The sequence below is a fragment of the Anastrepha ludens genome, chromosome 4, assembly GCF_028408465.1.
Source record: "Anastrepha ludens isolate Willacy chromosome 4, idAnaLude1.1, whole genome shotgun sequence".
NCBI classification, from domain to species: Eukaryota; Metazoa; Arthropoda; class Insecta; order Diptera; family Tephritidae; genus Anastrepha; species Anastrepha ludens.
In genome coordinates this window covers 112,916,973-112,938,058 of record NC_071500.1, presented here as the reverse complement: position 1 = coordinate 112,938,058, position 21,086 = coordinate 112,916,973, and the positions used below count along the sequence as shown (strand labels likewise).

General features: G+C 39.4%; 1 protein-coding gene across 1 annotated transcript; it reads right to left on the bottom strand.

Moving 5' to 3' along the window:
• Nucleotides 1-5,160: 5,160 nt before the first annotated feature.
• LOC128860643 (uncharacterized) lies at nucleotides 5,161-8,790 on the bottom strand. Its single transcript, XM_054098281.1, has 3 exons — nucleotides 8,234-8,790; nucleotides 6,721-7,464; nucleotides 5,161-6,584 (listed from the first exon to the last, which is right to left on the bottom strand). The coding sequence occupies exons 1-3, from the start codon at nucleotides 8,394-8,396 to the stop codon at nucleotides 6,097-6,099; spliced, it is 1,395 nt and encodes a 464-aa protein (XP_053954256.1). The 5' UTR covers nucleotides 8,397-8,790; the 3' UTR covers nucleotides 5,161-6,096.
• Between the last annotated feature and the right edge of the window lie 12,296 nt (nucleotides 8,791-21,086).

Sequence of the window (21,086 nt, the reverse complement as noted above, 5' to 3'; positions counted from 1 at the left end):
ATCTTGTCGTTTCATATCCAAGGTTCTCGGAGGAGAATGATGTATTCTCTGAGGTCGAGACGAGAGACGAAGAATGAGGGCTGCTGAGGCAGCCTTAGAGTAGTGCAGATTAATCATCACGTCATCACCGCTATCTAAAAGTCTATCTTCGTCCTCGAGTTGAATGTTGAATAAGTTTCCCACTAGTTCGCTGTTTGATTCCGAGTCGGACTCAATCGTCGAAGCTTGTGAGAGAGACTTATCGACATCCATCTCGGGGGCCGCCGTACTCTCTTCGCTGGGTGCGAGGAGATTTTTCGGCTGATAGGTCCAGATGGTAGTGGTGATGAACCCGAATGCCACAATCCCCTTGCGGTTGTCCAGTGCTTTAACGCTTTCCTGGTCCAGGAGCAGCGTGACATGTCTGGAGTTTCCTGAAGGCTCTTCCACCTTAACTACCCTCCAGTTTTCTGTGGGTAGGTTCGGGTTTCCGATTTTCAGTAGCTCCAGAATGGTTTCCGGATCGGATGGCTCTACAGGTATTCTTACTCTGCCGCGTGGCTTGTCGGGAATTTTGCTCTTTTTGATGAGCTGGAGATTCGCCCCGGGCCATACCTCGCCGAGTCGGTCGAGGGCCTTGCCGTACAGGCTGACAGAGCGTTGATCTGAGCATGCGATCAACTTGACCCTTGCTTGGAACCATCCCGCGTCAGAGCAGAAAGGAGGGGGCTCTGGGTTCTGCTTCAGAACGTCCAGGTATCCCAACTGAAGTTTTCTCTCCACAATCTTCCAGTTTGATGGAGAGATGAAACCGTCAGGGTGGCTCTTATCCACCACCGCCATGACCAGACTATCTCTGGCAACTTCGCAGAACTTGCGTAATTTGACCTCAGAGGAAGCTTTATGCTTCTTGGGGTCGTTGGAGCTAGGAGGATCCTCTGAAGACCGCTGCCGCTTAGCTGCACTCGGTTTCTCTTTGAACGCCTCATACTTCCGAAGGAATTCCCGGGCCCAATCGAGAGTTGACTTTTGTTGGTCGGACAGCTCCTCCTCAGGGGTTTTGCCAAGCTTTTCCATAAGGAAAGTGGCGCGTCTTCGATCTCTGTATCGACGGAGATGAGGAGGGATGGGTTTCTGGAGACTTCTGTCCGACTTGTTTTCCCAGTTTCTGGCAAAACTGATTTGGTGATCAATTGGTTATCCGCAGCCGAGTCGGTTTTGGAGGAAGTAGAAGCAACAAGGGAATGCGGTGGTGTCTCCTTGACGGTATTACTCTTAGTGAGCACTTTAGCCACCGAAGGGGTGGTTTTTGACCCCGCCATGAGTTTGGTGGAGCCAAGAGGTCTTCCGCGTCGGGAACGAATTTGTTATTTTTGTTGTGTTGTTTGTTTTTTGTTTGTTGTTTTATTCATCATTTTGCGGTGCGGTCACTCAGCTGACGTGTCAGCAGTCGTAACCTGGGATTTAAGTAGGGAAATAATGGGGTCCGCCACGCCAGAGCCCTATACCGTCGTAAGTCGAATTGAAACTGGGGTGCGACAGGTGCCCCAGAGTCCGCATACTATCGACTTAGCTCACCCTAAGCCATGCATCCCTCGGCGTGTGCTGTTCCACCTTGGTTTGGTAGCCTTTGATATAAGGAAGTGACCTTCTCCCCGTGAGTCCATGTTTATTCCATTCGTATTAGCAGAGACATGACCTACTAATACGAGTGGCTTCTCGCCTTCCACCGAAGTGGATATGGCAGTTACGGCACGCGTGCAGTAACACTGCACAGCATGTTGTTCCCCCTACAATAGTTGTTGGTTGACGAGAACTAGGCTGGTTCGCGAGTAGGCTTTTACCAAGGCTATGACCTACTTAACCACAGAAGATAACTGTGGCGTACTCTATACACCACCTGGGACGCGCCGCAATAGGTGCCCAACCAAAGGGATTTTTGACTTAATTTATTTTAGTTAATTTTTTTTTTGGTTTTGTTTTATTTCAGTCCAATGTAAATCCTTTTTTTTAATCCAATCTAATTCATTTTGCTTTCTTTACTTTTTTATTTGAATATTCTAAACTTAGTCTTATTTTTTCTATTTCAAACTATTTTATTTAATTTCTATTGAATTTGAAATTAAATCTATTTATTTTATTTTTTATATTTTAACTTGTTTATTCTTCATTTAATTTTAATTTGCCTTCTGACGTATTGCTTTTTGGTTAGAGTTCGCCTGATGTTAATATAAATATATATTTGTTTGTTTTGATTTATTTCTTTCTCTCAAACACTCCAAGCGTCGCTTCATCGGATGTTGTCATCGTCCACGCTTCTGCGCCATACGTTAGGACGGGCATGATGAGAGTCTTGTAGAGTGTTAGTTTTGTTCGTCGAGAGAGGACTTTACTGCTCAGTTGCCTACTTAGTCCAAAGTAGCACTTGTTGGCAAGAGAGATTCTGCGTTGGATTTCAAGGCTGACATTGTTATCGGTGTTACTGCTGGTTCCTAAATAGACGAAGTCTTTTACAACCTCGAAATTGTAACTGTCAACAGTGACGTGGGTGCCGATACGCGAGTCCGATACGAGAAGTCCTTCCCAAATCTGAGGGCGCTGCTGGTGTTGATCAACGTCATCTTGCATAGCCGTATTAGTTTTGAGGGGATACCAAATTCAGACATCGCGGCATACAAGCAACTCCTTTCCGTACTGTCGAATGCAGCTTTGAAGTCGACGAAAAGATGGTGTGTGTCGATTCTCCTTTCATGGGTCTTTTCCAAGATTTGGCGTATTGTGAATATTTGGTCGATGGTAAACTTTCCAGGTCTAAAGCCACACTGATAAGGTCCAATCAGTTGGTTGACGGTGGGATTCAGCCTTTCACAGAATACGCTCGCTAGAACCTTATAGGCGATATTTAGTAGACTAATCCCGCGGTAATTGGCACAAATTGCAGGATCGCCCTTCTTATGGATTGGGCAGAGCACACTTAAATTCCAAACGGCAGGCATGCTTTCATCCGACCATATTTTGCATAGGAGCTGATGCATGCACCTTACCAGCTCCTCCCCACCATGTTTGAATAGCTCAGCCGGCAGTCCGTCGGCGCCCGCGGCTTTATTGTTCTTTAGCCGCGTTATCGCTATTCTCACCTCGTCATGGTCGGGTAGCGGAACGTCAATTCCGTCGTCAACGATTGGGGTATCGGGATCTTCTCACTATTAAGTAGGTTCGAGAAGTGTTCCCTCCATAATTTAAGAATGGATGTCGGTCACTAGATCGCCGTCTTTGTTCTTACAGGAAAACGCCCCGGTCTTGAAACCTTCTGTAAGCCGCCGAACTTTCTGGTAGAATTTTCCGGCATTGTTCCTATTGGCCAGCATCTCAGGCTCCTCGCACTCACGTATTTCGGCCTCTTGTTTCTTCTGTCGAATAGTACGTCTCTCTTCTTTCCTTAGCTCTCCGTAGCGATCCCACATGGCTCGCGTTGCGCCCGATCGCAGAGTGGCTCTATAGGCAGCATCTTTTCTTTCGGCGACAGCATGACATTCCTCGTCGTATCAACTGTTTTTTCGGGCTCGCCGGTATCCGATTTCTTCTTCGGCGGCGGTACGTAGAGAACGAGAAATATAGCTCCATTGCCCGTGCATGCTGGTTTGTTGGGCAGTGCTCTCTGAGAGCAAGAGTGAGAGTCGAGTGGCGAATCTTCTGCTGTCTGTTGTGATTGCAGCTTTTCGATGTCGAACATTCTTTGCGTAGTTAGATAGACGTTTTTCGATGCACAGAGGCGTGTGCGCAGTTTGGCTGCAACAAGGTAATGATCCGAGTCGATGTTGGGTCCTCGGATCGTACGTACATCTAATACACTAGAAGCGTGTCTTCCATCTATCACAACATGATCGATCTGGTTTCGCGTTTTTCGATCAGGAGAAAACCAGGTAGCTTGGTGGATCTTTTTATGCCGGAATCTGGTGCTGCAGACTACCATGTTTCGGGCCCTGGCGAAGTCGATCAGCCTCTGTCCGTTATCAGATGTTTCGTTATGCAGGCTGAATTTTCCGACTGTGGGACCAAAAATGCCCTCCTTGCCCACCCTGGCGTTGAAGTTGCCAAGCACGATTTTTATGTCGTGGCGGGGGCAGCGCTCATAGGAACGTTCCAGGCGCTCATAGAAGGAATCTTTGGTAGCATCGTCCTTCTCTTCCGTCGGGGCGTGGGCGCAAATCAGCGATATGTTAAAAAAACGGGCTTTGATGCGGATTGTTGCGAGACGCTCGTCCACCGGAGTGAACGAGAGTACTTGGCAACGAAGTCTCTCTCCCACAACAAATCCGACACCGAATTTGCGCTCCTTTACATGGCAGCTGTAGTAGACGTCGCAAGGTCCTATGGTTTTCTTACCTTGCCCCGTCCATCGCATCTCTTGGATGGCAGTGATGTCAGCCTTTACTCTCACGAGGACATCAACCAGCCGGGCAGAGGCACCTTCCCCATTAAGGGACCGGACATTCCAGGTGCATGCCCTCAAATCATAGTCCTTAGTTCCTTTGCAGGGGTCGTCCTCAGTATAGGGAGGTCTCATCTGAGGCTTTTTTAAACTTTTCATTGGGAGGGATTTTTAAGTGGCGGGTCCCAAACCCAACGCACAACCAGCTTTTCTGGAATGTTTCGCCTTCTCACGTTAGCTCACTCCCGAACGGATGTTCGGAAGCTACCCAGAGGATACGTGGGCTAATCCCGGACGTTGTGAGCTGCTTGAACCATATGTAGAAGAATCCTCAAGTGAATGGCGATCAGTAACTTTCTCCACTTGCGTGGACTTCTACATATGGAACCATCCTCCGTTTAGTTTAGTTTTATTTATTTTAACTTCTTTCTTTATTATATCACTTCAGCTTATTTTACTTTATTTTAGATTTATTATAGGTTTTTTTTATTTTAGTTAATTGGATCTAAAAATTTTGTTTTAGGTCATTTATTTTATTTGATGTTACCTTATTTTATTTTATTTATTACATTTCTTATTTATTTATTTTTTATTTTATTATTATTTATTTATTTTTTTAGTTAATTTTATTTTGTTTGCCGCGTGATTGCTCGCCTCTAAATAAAGGAATGTGGGTATGAATATCCCAGCTCACCTTTCTAGAGCTGCTAATTAAAATAAAACCCTTTTTTTATTATTTTAAAGATATTTTTATTTATTTGTAATCTATGTAATCGCGTGTAAGTATGTCATTACAAAACATAACCTTGAAAATATACTTGTAGAATTTATATAATATTTAGTTACGTCTTGAAAGTAGAATTTTGTATTGCTAGTTTTTCTAAATAAAGGTGTACAAAGTTTTAAACTACTTTTAGTCATACAATTTTTCAGATTACACATACATATATTATATATGTAGATAATAAAATATCAAATTAAAAAATATCAGTACTTGTTTGACTGATATTTTTTTCAGTGTATTTCAAGTGTTTCAATAGTAATATTTTATGCAGACATTTTGTTGAATAGTTGCGTCATCTCAGTCTTGCCTCTACTAGCATTTCCTTTTGAAGGTTTCTAAATACAGTTATTATCGTTTAGGTTGATTTGATCAACTATTTTTCATTCCCTTTTATAAGACTACCAAAAGATTTAATAAAATACAAATGTGGTCACAAATACACCCAAGAAAGTCCTTCCGCATAGCAGCGGATACTCCAGTGTAGTTTCAGTTAGTCAATATTTACTTCTTATATCTCTAAAGATGATATTTTTTGTTAAAAGGCTGTTATATATGCCATAGTGTGGTATTATCAGTCGATTTCTTTGAGTAGTTGTTTTTTTAACAGATTCCTATCGATTTTTATGTAACTTCTTCCACTCATAAACTAAATCCATTCTCAAGTCAATACTCTAAGTTTGATATTCTCGGTCCCTCGAAATATGACAGAACGACGTTTTTCACAACTTTCTAGGTTACTCAAATTCGTTTTATATTCTCTGGTTGGTTCTGGCTTAATTAATTATCCTTCAAGCGACCCAGCAAAAACTTGTTTATACTCTTTATGCCTCCAAATTATTCCGCCTTATTATTTTCCTTCTATTTAATCAAAACTTTTCTTCACATCCACCTCGCTGTCACTTCAATTAGCTGCCGGTTCAGTGCCATGTACATGCAGTATCATCTCAAACGGATCCCATTCCAAGTCCGTTTCGGTCTTCACACGTCCCCCGGCACCCATCCTTCTTCCCATACCCGCGGCACCAACGCTGCCTACTACTCCGCCCGCTTGATGCAGTGGTGTCATGCCCACTACACCGCCGTCCTCATAAACGCCCGACGTAGTGCCCAACATGCTCATCGGTGGCGGCATACCCAGGCGCATATAACGCATGTGCTGTGCCGCCGCCGATTGCAATTGCTGATGTTCACTTACGATCTCTTGTATTTGCTCACGCGTTTGTTCGCGCTCGTCCACCTTCTTGATAAGTATGTCACGCATGAATTCCATGCGCTCGAAGTGCTCCCAAGTGGAGTGAAAGGATTGTTGAGTGAAGTGGGCGCGTCGTTCCTTCTGTAATTCATCCACGTAGCGCTGTTTGATGATGGACCAGCGCGTTTGCACGAGGCCTGTAGGTTACAAAGAGAAAGGAGGAGAGAGTGAGAGAGAGAGGAGAGAGATGGAAGAAAAACATATTAGTACATTTCCATTTAATCTCTTTAGCTACATCCTACAATCCAGCCTTAATCTTCTTGCTCTACTTACTTGCTGTGAGTCCCAATTGCGCCGCAACTTCTTTCCAAACTGCCGAAGTACGATTCTGCGTCTTACGCTGACCTGGTATAGTCTCCTGCTGTCGTCCAGCCCACAAAGGCGGATGCTCTTTGATTACGTCGATGATGCGTCCACGCATGCTGTTGTTCATCGAACCAGGGCGCCCCGGTTTACGCATCGGCGTTGTTGTGGCCTCCACGGTTATGGCCGCCGGTGGGACGAGCCCAGTGAAGCCAATAAAAGGGCTCGTCTCAACGCTTACCTCCGTTTGGGGTGTTAGTGGTGTCGACGTAAGCAATGGTTGTGGTAAACCACTTGGACTCAGTTGGTCATGCAATTGAGGTTGTGTTTGATTATGTGCCGCTAGTAAGGGAGTCTGCACCAACTGTTGTTGCAATTGATGTTCTTGCTGTTGTTGTGTTTGAGGCTGTGTTTGTGATTGTGGCGGCAACCATGTGAAACTACCACTTGGACGACCGCGTCCCTGCGTTTGCGGTGCTGTTGGTGTTGGCGGTGGTGTGGGCAATGAAACTGATGTTGGTGACTGCAAATGCTGTTGACTGCCATCGTTGCCACCGGCTGCACCCACTATCTTCGCCACAGTGATGTTGTACATGAAAGACATCGGTTCGAAATGCTCCCACTTCGTGGTGAAACGTTCCTTATGGAGGATCTGGCGATGCACCAGATTGTGGTAGTGGTACTTCATTTGACTCCATATCGACTGCAGTTTGACTATGGGTGAGGGGAAGAAAGATTTATGTTACAGTAGCTTTAGAAAGAATACCCAAAGGCTTCTTTTAAATCTTGAATAACCCAACCAGAACAAAAATATATAAATTGATTTTCAAGCGGAATAGAGATTACATTAAGGCAAATCGGGTTCGTAGATGGGGTTGTCAGTCACAAGCTGGTTTTTGAGCGAAAGAGTGTACGGAAGAAATTTTTAAAGCAAGCGTTTACGTCACAAATGGTAGCCTCAGGATATTAGGTATCAGTGTTCAGCAGATGGTGATATAATTCCACGCCATGATCCGCCGTATAGCTCACCTACTGTAGGAGCGACTCGAAGTTGCGTTACGTCCCACTACATGGATTCTCTTTGAGGAGTCTATAGCTAAATACCCAATATTTCAAGAAAACAAACTAATATTCAACTTTGTAGGCCGGGAAAGCTACCACGTATTTCCGCCTTCCGCTCGTAGCTAGATAATTTGGATGAAAAATGTTTATATTCCGTACAACCTAAACTAGTACTAAAAACCTTCCAGAAGAAAGTAATTTATCTGATCGACATAAGGCACAGAGAAATGGTGGCACTCAAAAGCGAGATTTGGAAAGAATGTGTAAGTTATTTTAATAGATTTCTTACTGAGTGGTAGTTACAACTCATCTACATTTCAGCAACTAAATCTGTACCCGACTTTCCCAGCCTGAAAGCTTTTTAGGATCGCATTGTAAACAAATGATAAATGTAAAGAAGTATTAGTTTTCTCTTTCTTACCTGTTGGCACGTGGCCGCCAAACTGTTCAGCTATCTCGTTCCACATGGGCGCTGTGACGCTGCGACACATGTGCAGTTTGTTGTTTGAATCCCATATCTCCGGATACTTTTTGATAGCTTTCAGCAACTGGGCGCGATTTACAAATGGATCTTCTTTTGGCATTGTGGCGGTAGGCTAACTTTAACGGCAATTCTGGTTGAGTTGAAAGCAAAGCTGAAGACAACAGTAAAGAGGGCGTTGAATGAACGAGCGCGCACGCGTATTGTTTTGCTAGTGTGTATGTTTATCGATAAAGAGGTATGAAGTCAATGCAATAACCGATAATCACAAAAAAAAAAAAAAACATGGGGAAGACCAACAAACACAAGCAAAAAAAAACAATCAAATAAATATGGCAACACTTGAAGCGGAAGGACAAGAAAAATCACTGAACCCGGAACAAATTTTGCAATAATTGGTTTATTATCGAAATCCTTGTTAATTATACGCGCCGTATGACCGACGCCGTAACGCGTCCTTTGACATCAATTATCGGCGAATAACTGAATGCAGAGAGCGCGCGAGAATATAGTACGAATATGAATGCGAAAAGGCACACTGCGATTGGGGAAAATAGAGAACACCGACAACAGACATCGTACAAAAGCGTCTCAAATGCAATAACAACAACAATAGCCAAAGCATTTTGAGCAGAAGCAAAAACACAGCAAAGCATGTGAGTAAAAATTGAAAAATGAAATAAGAAGACAAAAAAACATGCAAAAAAAGAAAAAAATAGCAAACCAAACCATAGCAAAGTGAAGCAATTCACAATCCAAACGACGACATCAGCAGCAGTGCTGGCAAGGGGAGCACAAGAGTGGGATGTTGAGGAGGGGAAGAAAAGAGGCAGCCAAAGCAAAGCGCCAAACAACGCGTAGCAATACCAGAAACAAAAGGCAGTTAAATGCATAGTTGGGGAAGAGACAGTGGCAACAGAGGCACAGAGTAAATTCCAATAGCAGCAACGACGGCGAACGCGGTTAGGTACTGTAGGCCAAAAAGCAATCAATCACCGTCACATTGATTAGATGAAGTGATAGACAAGCATGTGATGCCGAATGGACGGAATGAAATGGAAAGAAATTCAATGGAACAGCTTCTGACGCGATAGGCACGAAATGGAATAATTGGGAAAGAAGGCAGAGGAAGTTAAATGCAATAAACAGGAATGGAATGAAATAAAATGGAATGAAATAAAATGGAATGAAATAAAATGGAATGAAATGGAACGAAAAGAAATTCAATCAAATAAAAGTGAAGTGAAGTGAAAGGAAACTAAAAGGAATAAATGGAATTGGAATCAAATAAAATTAAATGGAGTGAAAGGAAATGGAAAAATCATATGTAGTGAATTAAAATAAAGTGAAATAAAACGAAATAATGTAGACTGAACTGAAAGAATTGGTTTGGAATGAAAGAAATTATGGAAAGCTAATGAAATTCAGTCAGTTTGAAAAAATTTAAATAAAATCAAACGAAGCAGGATAAAATTAAATGAAACGAATTGTATTGAAATGAAATAAAATTATTAAAATGAGTTTAATGATACGAAATAAAACATAACGAAATGTAATGGGAAGAAATGAATCAAAATTAATTTGACACGAAGTGAGAGACATAAAATTAAATGAGATTAGAAAATTTATAACAAAAGTCGGCTATGGAATTTCAACACATAAACTCAGCAGAATATTTTAGAATGAATTTTTTTTTTGTGGCACGAAGTTTCCTAGAGGAAAATTGTTTGTAAGCGGTACGTGTCAGAAACTGTACCTTCGGTCGTTTTAAGTTCTCTGGTGAAATTAAATATGAAAAAAAAATTTAAAAAAATGTTCTGCAAATGGAGGGGCCTTCAGTTTTAGGCCAACTCCGCATGGAAAATTGTCTTTTTATGAGCTTTTTCAGGGCATAAATACGCTCGGAGGCTTGCCATTGCCAGCGAAAGGGCGACCGCTATTACAAAAAACGTTTCGTATCATTTGGTATTTCATGCATGGAGATTCGAGCCAACGCACTCCCGTACTAACCCATTCGACTAAGGCTGCCGCTCCATGAATGAATAAATGTGAAAATGTGGTTGATATAATATCAGTTACGGAGGAATAAAAAGAAATGGAATTATTGAATTAAGCAAAATGAAGATAAGTAAAATGTATTCTTTACTTGAATGAGTAATATTACGAAAATACTCCTGGTTCACCTGTAATCATAACATCACATCACTACCCAAGCATCTAAGTTTTATCAGCAGTTAGAAACTATAATTTTAGTTTGTCTATGAAATCCACTGTGCGCTGCGTACTAACACACCAACACCGGCAGCCGACTACGAGTAACGACCACGAATATAACGAACGAAGCGCACATTGAGATAGAGAAGATATAGCGATACTAAGGGAGACATACGACCAAACCAGAGACCAGAGTCGGCCCAGAGTATAAGCGCATATGCAAAAACAACTAATACTAAATCTACAAATGAAGAGAACAATCGGACAGGCAACAAACTGGCAAAACTAACAAAATAGTACAACGCAACCACAGCAACAGCAACAGCAGCAATAACCAAACCTACAACGAGCAGATACAGCAGCTCCAGATCCCAACAAAGATGCAACAGTCAATGCACGGTTGGTGGGCGAGTGAGGGCGACGAGACTCTAGCTTGGACGAATGCATTATAACCAAAAGAAATAATCGAAATGCAATGAAATGAAGAAAGAATCAATTCTCTGATAGAGTAAAAACGCATACACCGATAGGAAGTAGCGCTGCTCCGCGAAAATAGCCAAAGAAGCGACAACAAATGATTGGTGCACGACCGATGCGGCAGCCGGCAAAAGTAGTCATCCAAGTACACGGCCAGCCGGCTTAACCATCAAGCCACACAACTGACTGGCCAAGTGAACAAGCGACGAACTGATACAACTGACAGAGCAACAACAGTAAAGACGACACTAAATACGTACAAACCAACAAATAAGATTACAGAACAAAGAAAATAAATAAAAGCCAACATAAACATTAAACTAAAAATAGAACAAGAAACTTTGCGAAAACATAAAATGATGGCAAAAAACAAAAGGAAAACAAAAAAGAATTTCGCGACCGGTAATTTGCGTTGAAACGAGCTGAGAAGAGCGGGCGAAAGCAAATTACGTGAGAGCAGAGAATATGCAAGCGAAAAATGTAACAAAATAAAAAGAAATAATTAATACTTACAGGGAAGCTGAAGCAAAATTGAAAAATAAAAATAAAATAAATAAAAAAGGCAAAACGCATAGTGGTAGAGATAATATAACAGAGAGAAAGGCAAAGCGTTGGATTGGAGCAAAAGGTATAGGGAAATGAGAGAAGCGAAAGATTGGATGGCAGCGCGACCGGCAACGTTGAAAAATGAGCACTGAATGCTGTTTGCTGGACACAACAACCGGTATTGGGATAGTGTGGAGAGGGAGGCAAAGTGAGGGCGCCAAATCCTCAACAGATATGCATAGAAGTGCACTAAATGGAAGCAACTAATGCGTAGCGAAGACCCAGTGAGCAATAGACCAACTGCAGATGGAGCAAGGAACGCTGGGAATACTTAATAATAACTGAGTTTACTGAGACAGTACAGATGGTGGCATGCACCTAATTAGCAACGCGATATTTTGAATACCTCTCTTTTGGTTTTTTTAATTTTCTGTCATTTTTTCTAAAAATATAGTTCATTTCATAAGAGTAGCAAATGCGGTATAAAACATAGTCTCAAACTTTGTACACGATTCATAAAAATTCTACATATTTTCATCAATATTTCAAACTTTTCAGAATCTTGTTTTGATTCTTGTACGCAGTTTTATGGCCCCTTATGTTCTACATTACATGTTCTACTACATGTTATAGTTTAAAAAAGTGCTAGTCAGTCTTGTCAAGGAGAGTTTTGATGTCTGAAGTATAGAAAAGTCTTGTCCTTAATTTTGAATAAATTTTTCCCTTGACGTTGTTACGCATTTTCTCTACCAGCGCCAACCCAATGGTCTGTTGGGCTATCAGTTCGGCATAGGAAACACCTAGGCTCGCAGCCAAAGAGTTTTTGCTAATCCAAACACAATGCCATAGCAGATACTAAATAACCCAAAGCAAGAAAGATGGGAGGTCAGGTTGGTTGAGCGTTGATAGACAGACATTACGGACTGGTGGCTGGTGGCTGTGGCTGTGGCTGGTGGGGAGAAGCTCATAGCTGCAGCGAAATGGAGCCATGGAGAGCGTCAATGTGGAAAATGCAAATGCAGAGCGAAAAACGAAATGGGCCGAGCGCAAAACAGAAATGCAGCAACTGAGAAAAGCGAAAAAGCGCACAAGCAAAAGAGAGAATAGAGAGAGAGAGAAAGAAACAAGCAGTGAAATGGCAATGTAATAAACTTACACAGTTGAAGGTGTATGGAGATAGGCCGATGGCGGAGGTGGCAACGGATGAAGTGAAAAGCAAAGATTTTGCGTTCCTCTACAAGGCACGTACGCTGTTGCAGATTAATACATAACTGCATGTTTGTGCGTGTGTGCGCGTGTGCATGTCGGTGTGCTTGTTTGCTTGCGTATAGATTTGTTTAGGCAGCTGACAACCGGCCGGTTTTTGCAACTGATTGCTGCAGCTACGAATGAGGCTGCATAAGGAAACCAATTAAAGAAAAGCAGCGCAATGGAGTAAATGTACTTTTTGACTGCACCTACAGGCAGTGCACCCTGTACCCACCGTCCCTCCAGCGCTCGCACCTACACATTTATTTGCATAGAAACGTGTACGAGTATATACCCACATACACCCATACATACATACATACATACATACAAACAATTGTGTTCTAGTGCAGCATAGTCAAATGTCGCTGTTACCAACTGCTTGCAACTAAATGTTGCAAAGCACAGAACAGCACAAAACCCAAATTGACGATTTGCGATTAGAGAAATGCTGGTAGCGCCGCACGAATGGAAGAGTGGGAGAGCGGGTGAAAAACTAGTTAGTGGGAGTGGGCTACGCTTGGCGGTGGCGCAGGCAGCAGAGACAATGTGCAACAGTCCAACCGGTTGGCAACACAATGGTGCAATACAAACAATTAGCTGCAGTGGTAAGAAAAAATATAAAAAAATTAGAGAACTAAAAATTTAGCAAAAATTGATGTGAAAGCAGAAGTTTCTACTGCTCACTGGTCAGTACTTTTCTGACTTATGGCGTGAGGGTGTTGGGGTAGCACAAGTCATCATTGCCCCTTGGGCTTTCGTCTCTTCTTGTAGATACACAGAGTAAACGAATTGGAGTCATGAGGTAAAGGCAAGAAGTGGTTGTATTTTTTGCTTTTTTACTATTTAATGAATTTATTGAGTAAAGAGGAGAATAAAATTAAAAAAAAAAAAATTGGTTAAATTAAAGAATCTAAGTATATTCAGGATGGTTTATGTAAATAAATTAGTGAGCTAGTTATTAAGATAGGAAATATTTCGCCGGAATAATTGCTCAGGTCGAATTGATATCTAAACATTTTTTTATAAAGAAATAAGACTTATGAGACTTTGTAAGAATTTTTTTTAAGTATTTTATGCTGCAATGAAGTTAAAAATTTTTTGATTTTTAATTTATTTTATATAAGTTGTTGTAATGCATGTTGTATTCATTTTAAAGCCAACTTTCAGCTCCCGCCGAACAATTTTTTCAAATTTTTGCATTATTATTTTAGAAAATTTTAAGAATATTAAATCGATAACATTTTTGATATTACTTCAAGTTTTCCGGTTGGCCAAACTATCACCGGTTCGCTATTATTTAATTTGTTTGATTTAGTGAATTTTTGATGACTTTGCTGAGAAATTTTTTAAGTTTTGGATTTTTTTTTTTAATTTAGGCTATTTGCTAAATTAGAAAAAAAAGTTCCTTATACAATACAAAATTATCTGCCGTTTAGAGTCGGCTTGAAACTGTAGGTCCTTCCATTTGTGGAACAAAAGGAAAACGCACACCGCAAATAGCAGGAGGAGCCCGGTCAAATACCTAACAGAAGTGTATGCGCTAAAAAAATTGTGAAAATTTTTTGGTTTCAGTTTTTTTTTTTTGCAATTCAAGGACATTTTTAATTTAGTTGGTTTTTAAATTTTTCGAAAAATTTTATTTTAGTTTAGAGAAATTCTATAAACACACAAATTTTTGTAAATTATGCAATATTTTGAGTTTTGAAAATTGATTAGTTTCATGTTTTTGTTTTTGCTTAATTTAGTTGATTTCTTAATTTAGTTGATTTCTAGAATTTTTCGGAATTTTTTCTAGTTTAGGGAAATTTCGCAAGTGTCAAAGTTTTGCTAAATTTTGGATTATTTTTAAAATATCGAGGCCTGATCACCAAAAAGTCAAAAACGGCAATATGTTCGATTTTCTATTTTTGATAGAAACCCACAACTTACCACCATACGCAGAATCTATTAAAAGGGGAAAGCCTTATGCAGTACCGTAACAAAGTTATGGCGACAATTGTAATAAAAAAACTGTAATTTTTATTTCTACTGAAAAATTTATTCTCTTTCAAGGTTAGGGCGCGATATTAGATATTTTATAAGTATCACAGAAATAAAGAGCTAAAGACCGTAAATTAATTTTAAAACATTTGCGCAAAATAAAAAAAAAATAAATAAAAACGCATTCCACTTTCCCCAAACTAATTTTTTATTTTTTTTTATTGGAAACTTTTTTAATTTTCAAAAATTAAGTTCAGCATCGCCAATTTATGGAAATTTCCAGTAAGTTAATACGAAAAGCGTATATGAAAAGCTTATTTAAACACGTACATATTATCAAAATTACTTAGAGCCAAAAAACACCGCAGCCTAGAGGGCCTTCTTTGAAGTTTTTAAAATATCAAAATCGATCGACCTACAATTATTATAATATCTTCTAACTGTCATATAACGGGATCCCGATTTTATTTTGATGCTTAAATTTTCGTCATCACTTTTAGTATTTTGCTCTAAAAATTGTATGCTGGTGTTGAATTAGTTCCCTTTAACTTTCATAAAGCGAGATCCTGATATTTTTAAAAGCTTTCAATTTTTGGTATGAGTCTATCTCTAGGATTTTCTGCTAAAAAATTTAAGCAAGTTTTAAAAGATTATCCCAATCTCTCAATAAATGGGATTCCGATACTTTTTAGTTGCGTCAATTTCATCAGTTTTAATTTTTTTTTTAGTTTTATGCAGGCGTAAAATACGTATCCTTCAGCTTTCATAAAACGGGATCGCGAAATTTTCAATTCCGGAATCAACCTATTCTTAACAGGCCCGACGAGAGGGGGAGGGATCGGGGACTTTTTACCCCGGGCCCGGAGTTCTCAGAGAGGCCCGGACTCGAGAGTAATTCCGAATTATATGAAGTAGACATAATTGGAAAGGGCCCGCATTTGCACTTTTCCCCCGGGGCCCGGATATGCTCTCTACGGCCCTGATTCTTAATATTCTCTCCTGAAAAATTTAGCAAGTAAAAAAAATTATCCTATAAATTAGTCCTATGCGATAGTTTTTAATTTTTTTGTTTCCGTGTTACGTTGCACTTGCAATAGAATACCCTAACAAAAAACCAATTGGTTGTACAAAAAAATGTTCACTCATTCAACCCATTTTTCTCAATTTTATAGACAGACGTTTCTGTCAATAATTTTGTACCACCGCAGCTGAAAAATTCGTGCTATGAATTTGACAAAAAAAAAAAAAATTAATGGACATTCAAGATACACTTCAGACTAGCGCGAAAACATTAGATATTACCCTGTGACAAATGCAGACATTAAAAATTTTTATTTTTAGTGAACAACGCAAAAAGTTAATAATAGAAAAAACGTTTGCTTCTATAGACAAGCGCCGAGAACGTAAACAAACGTCTGGTTAGAAATTTGCCCTCGAGCGGGCAATGAACCCAGAAATTGCATTTGATAAACAACAAAAGAGAAAATTGCAACAAAATATATTAGTTTGTGTACGTTGCAGCCGCGACACGTTTTCCCACCACATATTTTGTTGCATTTACGACTTACACGAGCTCAGAAATTAATTGCAACATTTTTGTCAAAACCAGAAAAGAAAGAAAGAAATTAGGCAAAATGTATTTAGGCGTACAAAGATTAGCAACAATTTCGCGCTCGTGCATTTGATTGCCACAATATTTATTACTATACTGCTTTAATTATTTTTATTTTTTGTAATTTTTACAAAAGTAGAATACAAGCGGCTCAACGCGCGCCGAAGCCGCTAATGTCGGTCAATGTGCGGAAACAGCGCCAACTTACACGTGGTCGTGCATAGAGAGCATCTACTATATGTATGTGTGTGCGTGTGTGAGTGTGCATATGCAAATATGCAAATACGAAAATCTGCGTGGCGCGGCTGTTGACCGCATTTTCACCGGAAAGTGTGACCGAAAAGTTAATGAACCGCAGAATACATTTCTACATACACACACACACACACACACAAACATACTAGGTGTGAATTGGTTAGATAACAACAACGTTAGCAGTAGTAGAAATACGAAAGAAAAAAGATGTGCCTACAATGAAAACAAATAGCAGCAATGCAACGACAAACAAGATCAACACACCTACGCGTTCATTGCCCGCTCCCCAATTAAAACACTTGACTGCAGTCATTCAGTAGCCGCTCAGTCCATTGCCCGCGCGCGTCATCACTCAATTGCTCAATCGACGCTCATTTGGCGCATACGTTTCTTAGTCACTACAAAGCAATCACAAATGAGTGCATTAATTGAAGAGGCGCTCGGCGCTGATGGTAACTAATAAGCGACTATGTGAATGTATGTCTTTATCATAACTTTATTATCTTCAAGGATGTGAGTCAAACTCTCGTAAATGTTAAGAAATGGGTAGACTGCGAGGCAGAACTAAAGCTAGAGCTCCATGCCAAGCGTTCTAGGAGTTATGAATCTCAGCGCTTTATTCAGCTAACAAATCTTATACTCGCAGCGCCTGGAATGCTAGACATGGAATTATAGCTTAAGGATACTGCTGTGGATTAGATTTGATTTTACGTGTGCGCCCCTTTCCAAAGGCTTTTTAGCCCTCTGAAGGGAAGACTTCAATTTGAACCATTGTTACAAAATTAGAAAAGCTCTACTCACTTGCCGACTTTACGTTTGTTAAGCTTTCAAAAAAAAAAAATTCAATAAGAAGTCTTCGAAGCCCTTTTACTCTAACTCATCATGAACGCCCGTTGTTGTGCGGACTGCGTACCTGATATCGGAGTGATCCATGACGGAAAGAATAATGAGGTGGCGCCTATCGTGGGGCCGTTACTTTGCGCTCAGCGAATCTGACAATGAGTTACGTCGTTTTAGCACCAGTATGGCCAGATTACCATGTTCGTAACTTGATTTAGCATTTTTTTTTTTTGTTATTTAGTCTCGGAGTTTTAGTTCTTTCTTCATGACATTTTCTCCAGCCAGTTCTAATTAAAATGTATTGTTTATAATTTTGTTAAATATACATTTTAAAATAATTAGTTCAATAATTCATTCAGTTTTCTTTAGCTTTACTTTTTTTTAACATCTGGTAGCTTTGCCCGCTATTGCAGTTGTTGTTGGTGTTCTTCTGCTTTCAGCAGTCAAATCTCTCTTTCGCTACTGCAGTGTTGCCTAGCCTTGGATATAAAAACGCACTAAAATGCCCATTTAAAGAAAATAAAACACCTAATTTTTATTGAATTACTTAAAGAATTTTGTATGCGAAATAAATTGTTTTTAAAATGTACGCTTTTTTAAATAAATGTGTTATGGTTATGTTCAATTTAATTTATGAGTCCTTTTTGTTAAGTGAAACTCTTTTATTAAGGCAACGACTTTTTTGCTATATTTGCGGTTGTGTAACTAGGCAAGATACTTTTTTTGTAAAAATGTTATTATGGTTTCTTTAGTATTTTCTTTTATTTTTTTTTGCTTATTTTTACTATGAAGACATCTCTTAATGCCTTATGTTCCACTAAGGATAGATTACAGGAAGAAATGATTACACCTCTAAGGTTTCAATTCGCATTCAGTTAGTTCAGACGCTTTTCAAAATGTGTAAAGAGGCTTTCAATCTTAAGAAGAGTTGAGAGAAGAAGATTTAATATTCTTGCATAACCTTAAAAGGAACAAAAAATTGAATTTGCACTTTGAAAATATCAAATTTCATAAAAATCAGCAAATTTCATTAGTACTAAAATCTTCTCAGAGTGTCCTTTTCTAACCTTCTTTTGTTTAATGATACAATGTTTTTTAACTTACAGTTTCGGTAGCTTTGAATTTAAAAAAAGAAACAAACACCAAATTTCAAAATTTTCGCATTTTGGTTATAAAAAAGCACTAAATTTATTCCGAAGAGCAAATGGTTGGCAACACTGCACTACTCGGCAAACCTGACGTTAAGCACTCTCTGATGGGCTCAATTTTGCTTCTGCTTGGGAATGATCAAGATGTTCTAGTGACTTGCAACTTTTTTCAACGATTTTAGGCCAGATTTGCCTTTTTATCGAACAGGTAAATGCCTTAGTCCATCTCATATTGCTTTTGACTGCCTCTCGAGCGAAAATCATTCTAAGCCAGAAATTATTAGTGCTATTAATAAGTGCGATGCTTCAGAGCCTTAATGCATCTAAATTTTATTCAACTTGCATTTAAAGTAACTTTTCAAATTTTTTCATACTTCAGTTGCATATAAATTCGAAATGCAGTTAAAAAGAGAATGAATTTGTTTGCTTTGAAAATAATTTAAATGCAAGCCACATATATATAACTAGTTCAATGCAGTTCAAAAATTGAGTTATCGTAAAATTTCCAATGCAAACGGCTTTGATTACATATGCGCACACACATTCGTACATCCATATTATTCCTACATACACGACACGCACTTAGGAGTGTTTCTAGAAGTGTTGTCAGTCATTGCTGAAAGCTCTATTTGCCGTATTTATGTATGTCTGTATATACATATGTGTGGTGTTTGTATGTACGTTTGGTATTTGCACTTACTAACCTCTAAAGAGTTAAAGGAATCTAGAAAAAAGAATGTAACTCAAAAGTAAGATAGCCCTTATTTGTGTATAATTTCTGTTCGCCCAGGGGCTCATAAAATGTTTCTCGCAGTTGTCGACAATTCACTGAAAAATTAATAATTAAAATAAAATAAAAAATTAAAAAGCTTTTAATAATTCGGAGACACTGGGAAAGGAAATCCATATATGAAAACTGGCGAATAAAACTGCAGCGTTTCAAAGAAGGTTGACATGGTGAAAAAGGAAAATAAAAGAAGTGCAAGGAAATACTGAATGGTTTGCTATTATAAAAGGGTTTTTTAAATAGCAAAAAACTACAGCAGTCGGAGCCAAGCTTGCAATTGATACTCGAGCAAGTTTTGTAATTCACTTCCTGGCGAATTTTTTTTCTGAATTTTCTGGCAACTGCATTCTTTCATTGAATGAAAGTGAATCGCGGGTGAATTCTGCGCGATTATTCCGAAATTCTCTATACGGAACGTATGCAGGTATACTTTCAAGAATACTAATGGGGATACCCCAAAAATGCCTCCAGATCCTGAGCTCCACAAAATAATGCCTGTAAAAGATTTAAAGTGACTAGAATACCTCGCACTTCTGGGAATGCATTTCAGATGGCTTGATGTTCATTGTCACGAGATCTTGGACAGTTAAAGCTTATTTTCGTTGGCGAGGCTAGGCCGTTTCACGAAAATATGGGGATGTTATAGGGACGTCGTGACAGAGGTATTCTGTAAAGCAGAAATGGGCAGTGCCATTCATTGACATTTAAACATTGAAAACAAACGAGAGAGCAGAAATCGATATTCTACTTTCTAAAGATTTCAGGCTGATCAATAGCAAACGTGATGTGTGAGATGAGATAGGATTGAAAAACTTTACTTATCCTAGTATAAATTTCAGAGACACTTTTTGTACACGTTCGATCCTGTCGATTAAAAATGTATGATGTGGCCTTCAAATAAAGGTGGCGTATTCCAAACTGGAGCGAACAAATACAGTACACAGCCGTTGTACAAAGCCTAACACCGAATAGGATTAGATTGAGTTCTTTAACAGATTGATATTAGATATGGATTTTGGAAAAAATTACATGACCGCATTTTTTGATATTTAAAGAAAGTTGAAATTTTTGACACCCCATAACAATTTTTTCTATATGTACCTGCTTGAAGCCTGCACACGTTACAACCTTCTAGTATTTCTATATTAACGTTTTGTGTTTATTATTACAACATTTCTATTGAAAGTTCACCATGGCGTCCAGCAAATATTTTTCGACAATAAAATTTTGAGCACAAAATTAAAAAAAGGCAAAAAACCATTTAGTTTCCACCAGACGAATCCCCCAGCATCAGTATTTTGCGTATGTCAGTCTTCTTTCAACAAATAATAATATTGAGTTATGCCATTTTACGTTCACATGCATACATTTTACGATACACAACGCGCAGCGTGGGTCCACTTGCAGTTCTCGTACAAAACGCGCTACGCAATACTAGAAAAGTTGGCATAGGTTTTCAACTATTTCGACTGTTTATTTACAATTCTAAATTCTAGTGTTTATTTGCAACTGTTTTTTGCACTTTTTTGCAAAAATTTTATTTTTATAACAAGTCATGCGTCTGGTGAGTGGGTGCGCGCTGTACGCCGCACACTCACACCCACACACACACGTATGCAAATATTTGCACACATAATAACCGAATGCTGTACTTGTAAATGGCAAAATAAAGCACAGCAAAAA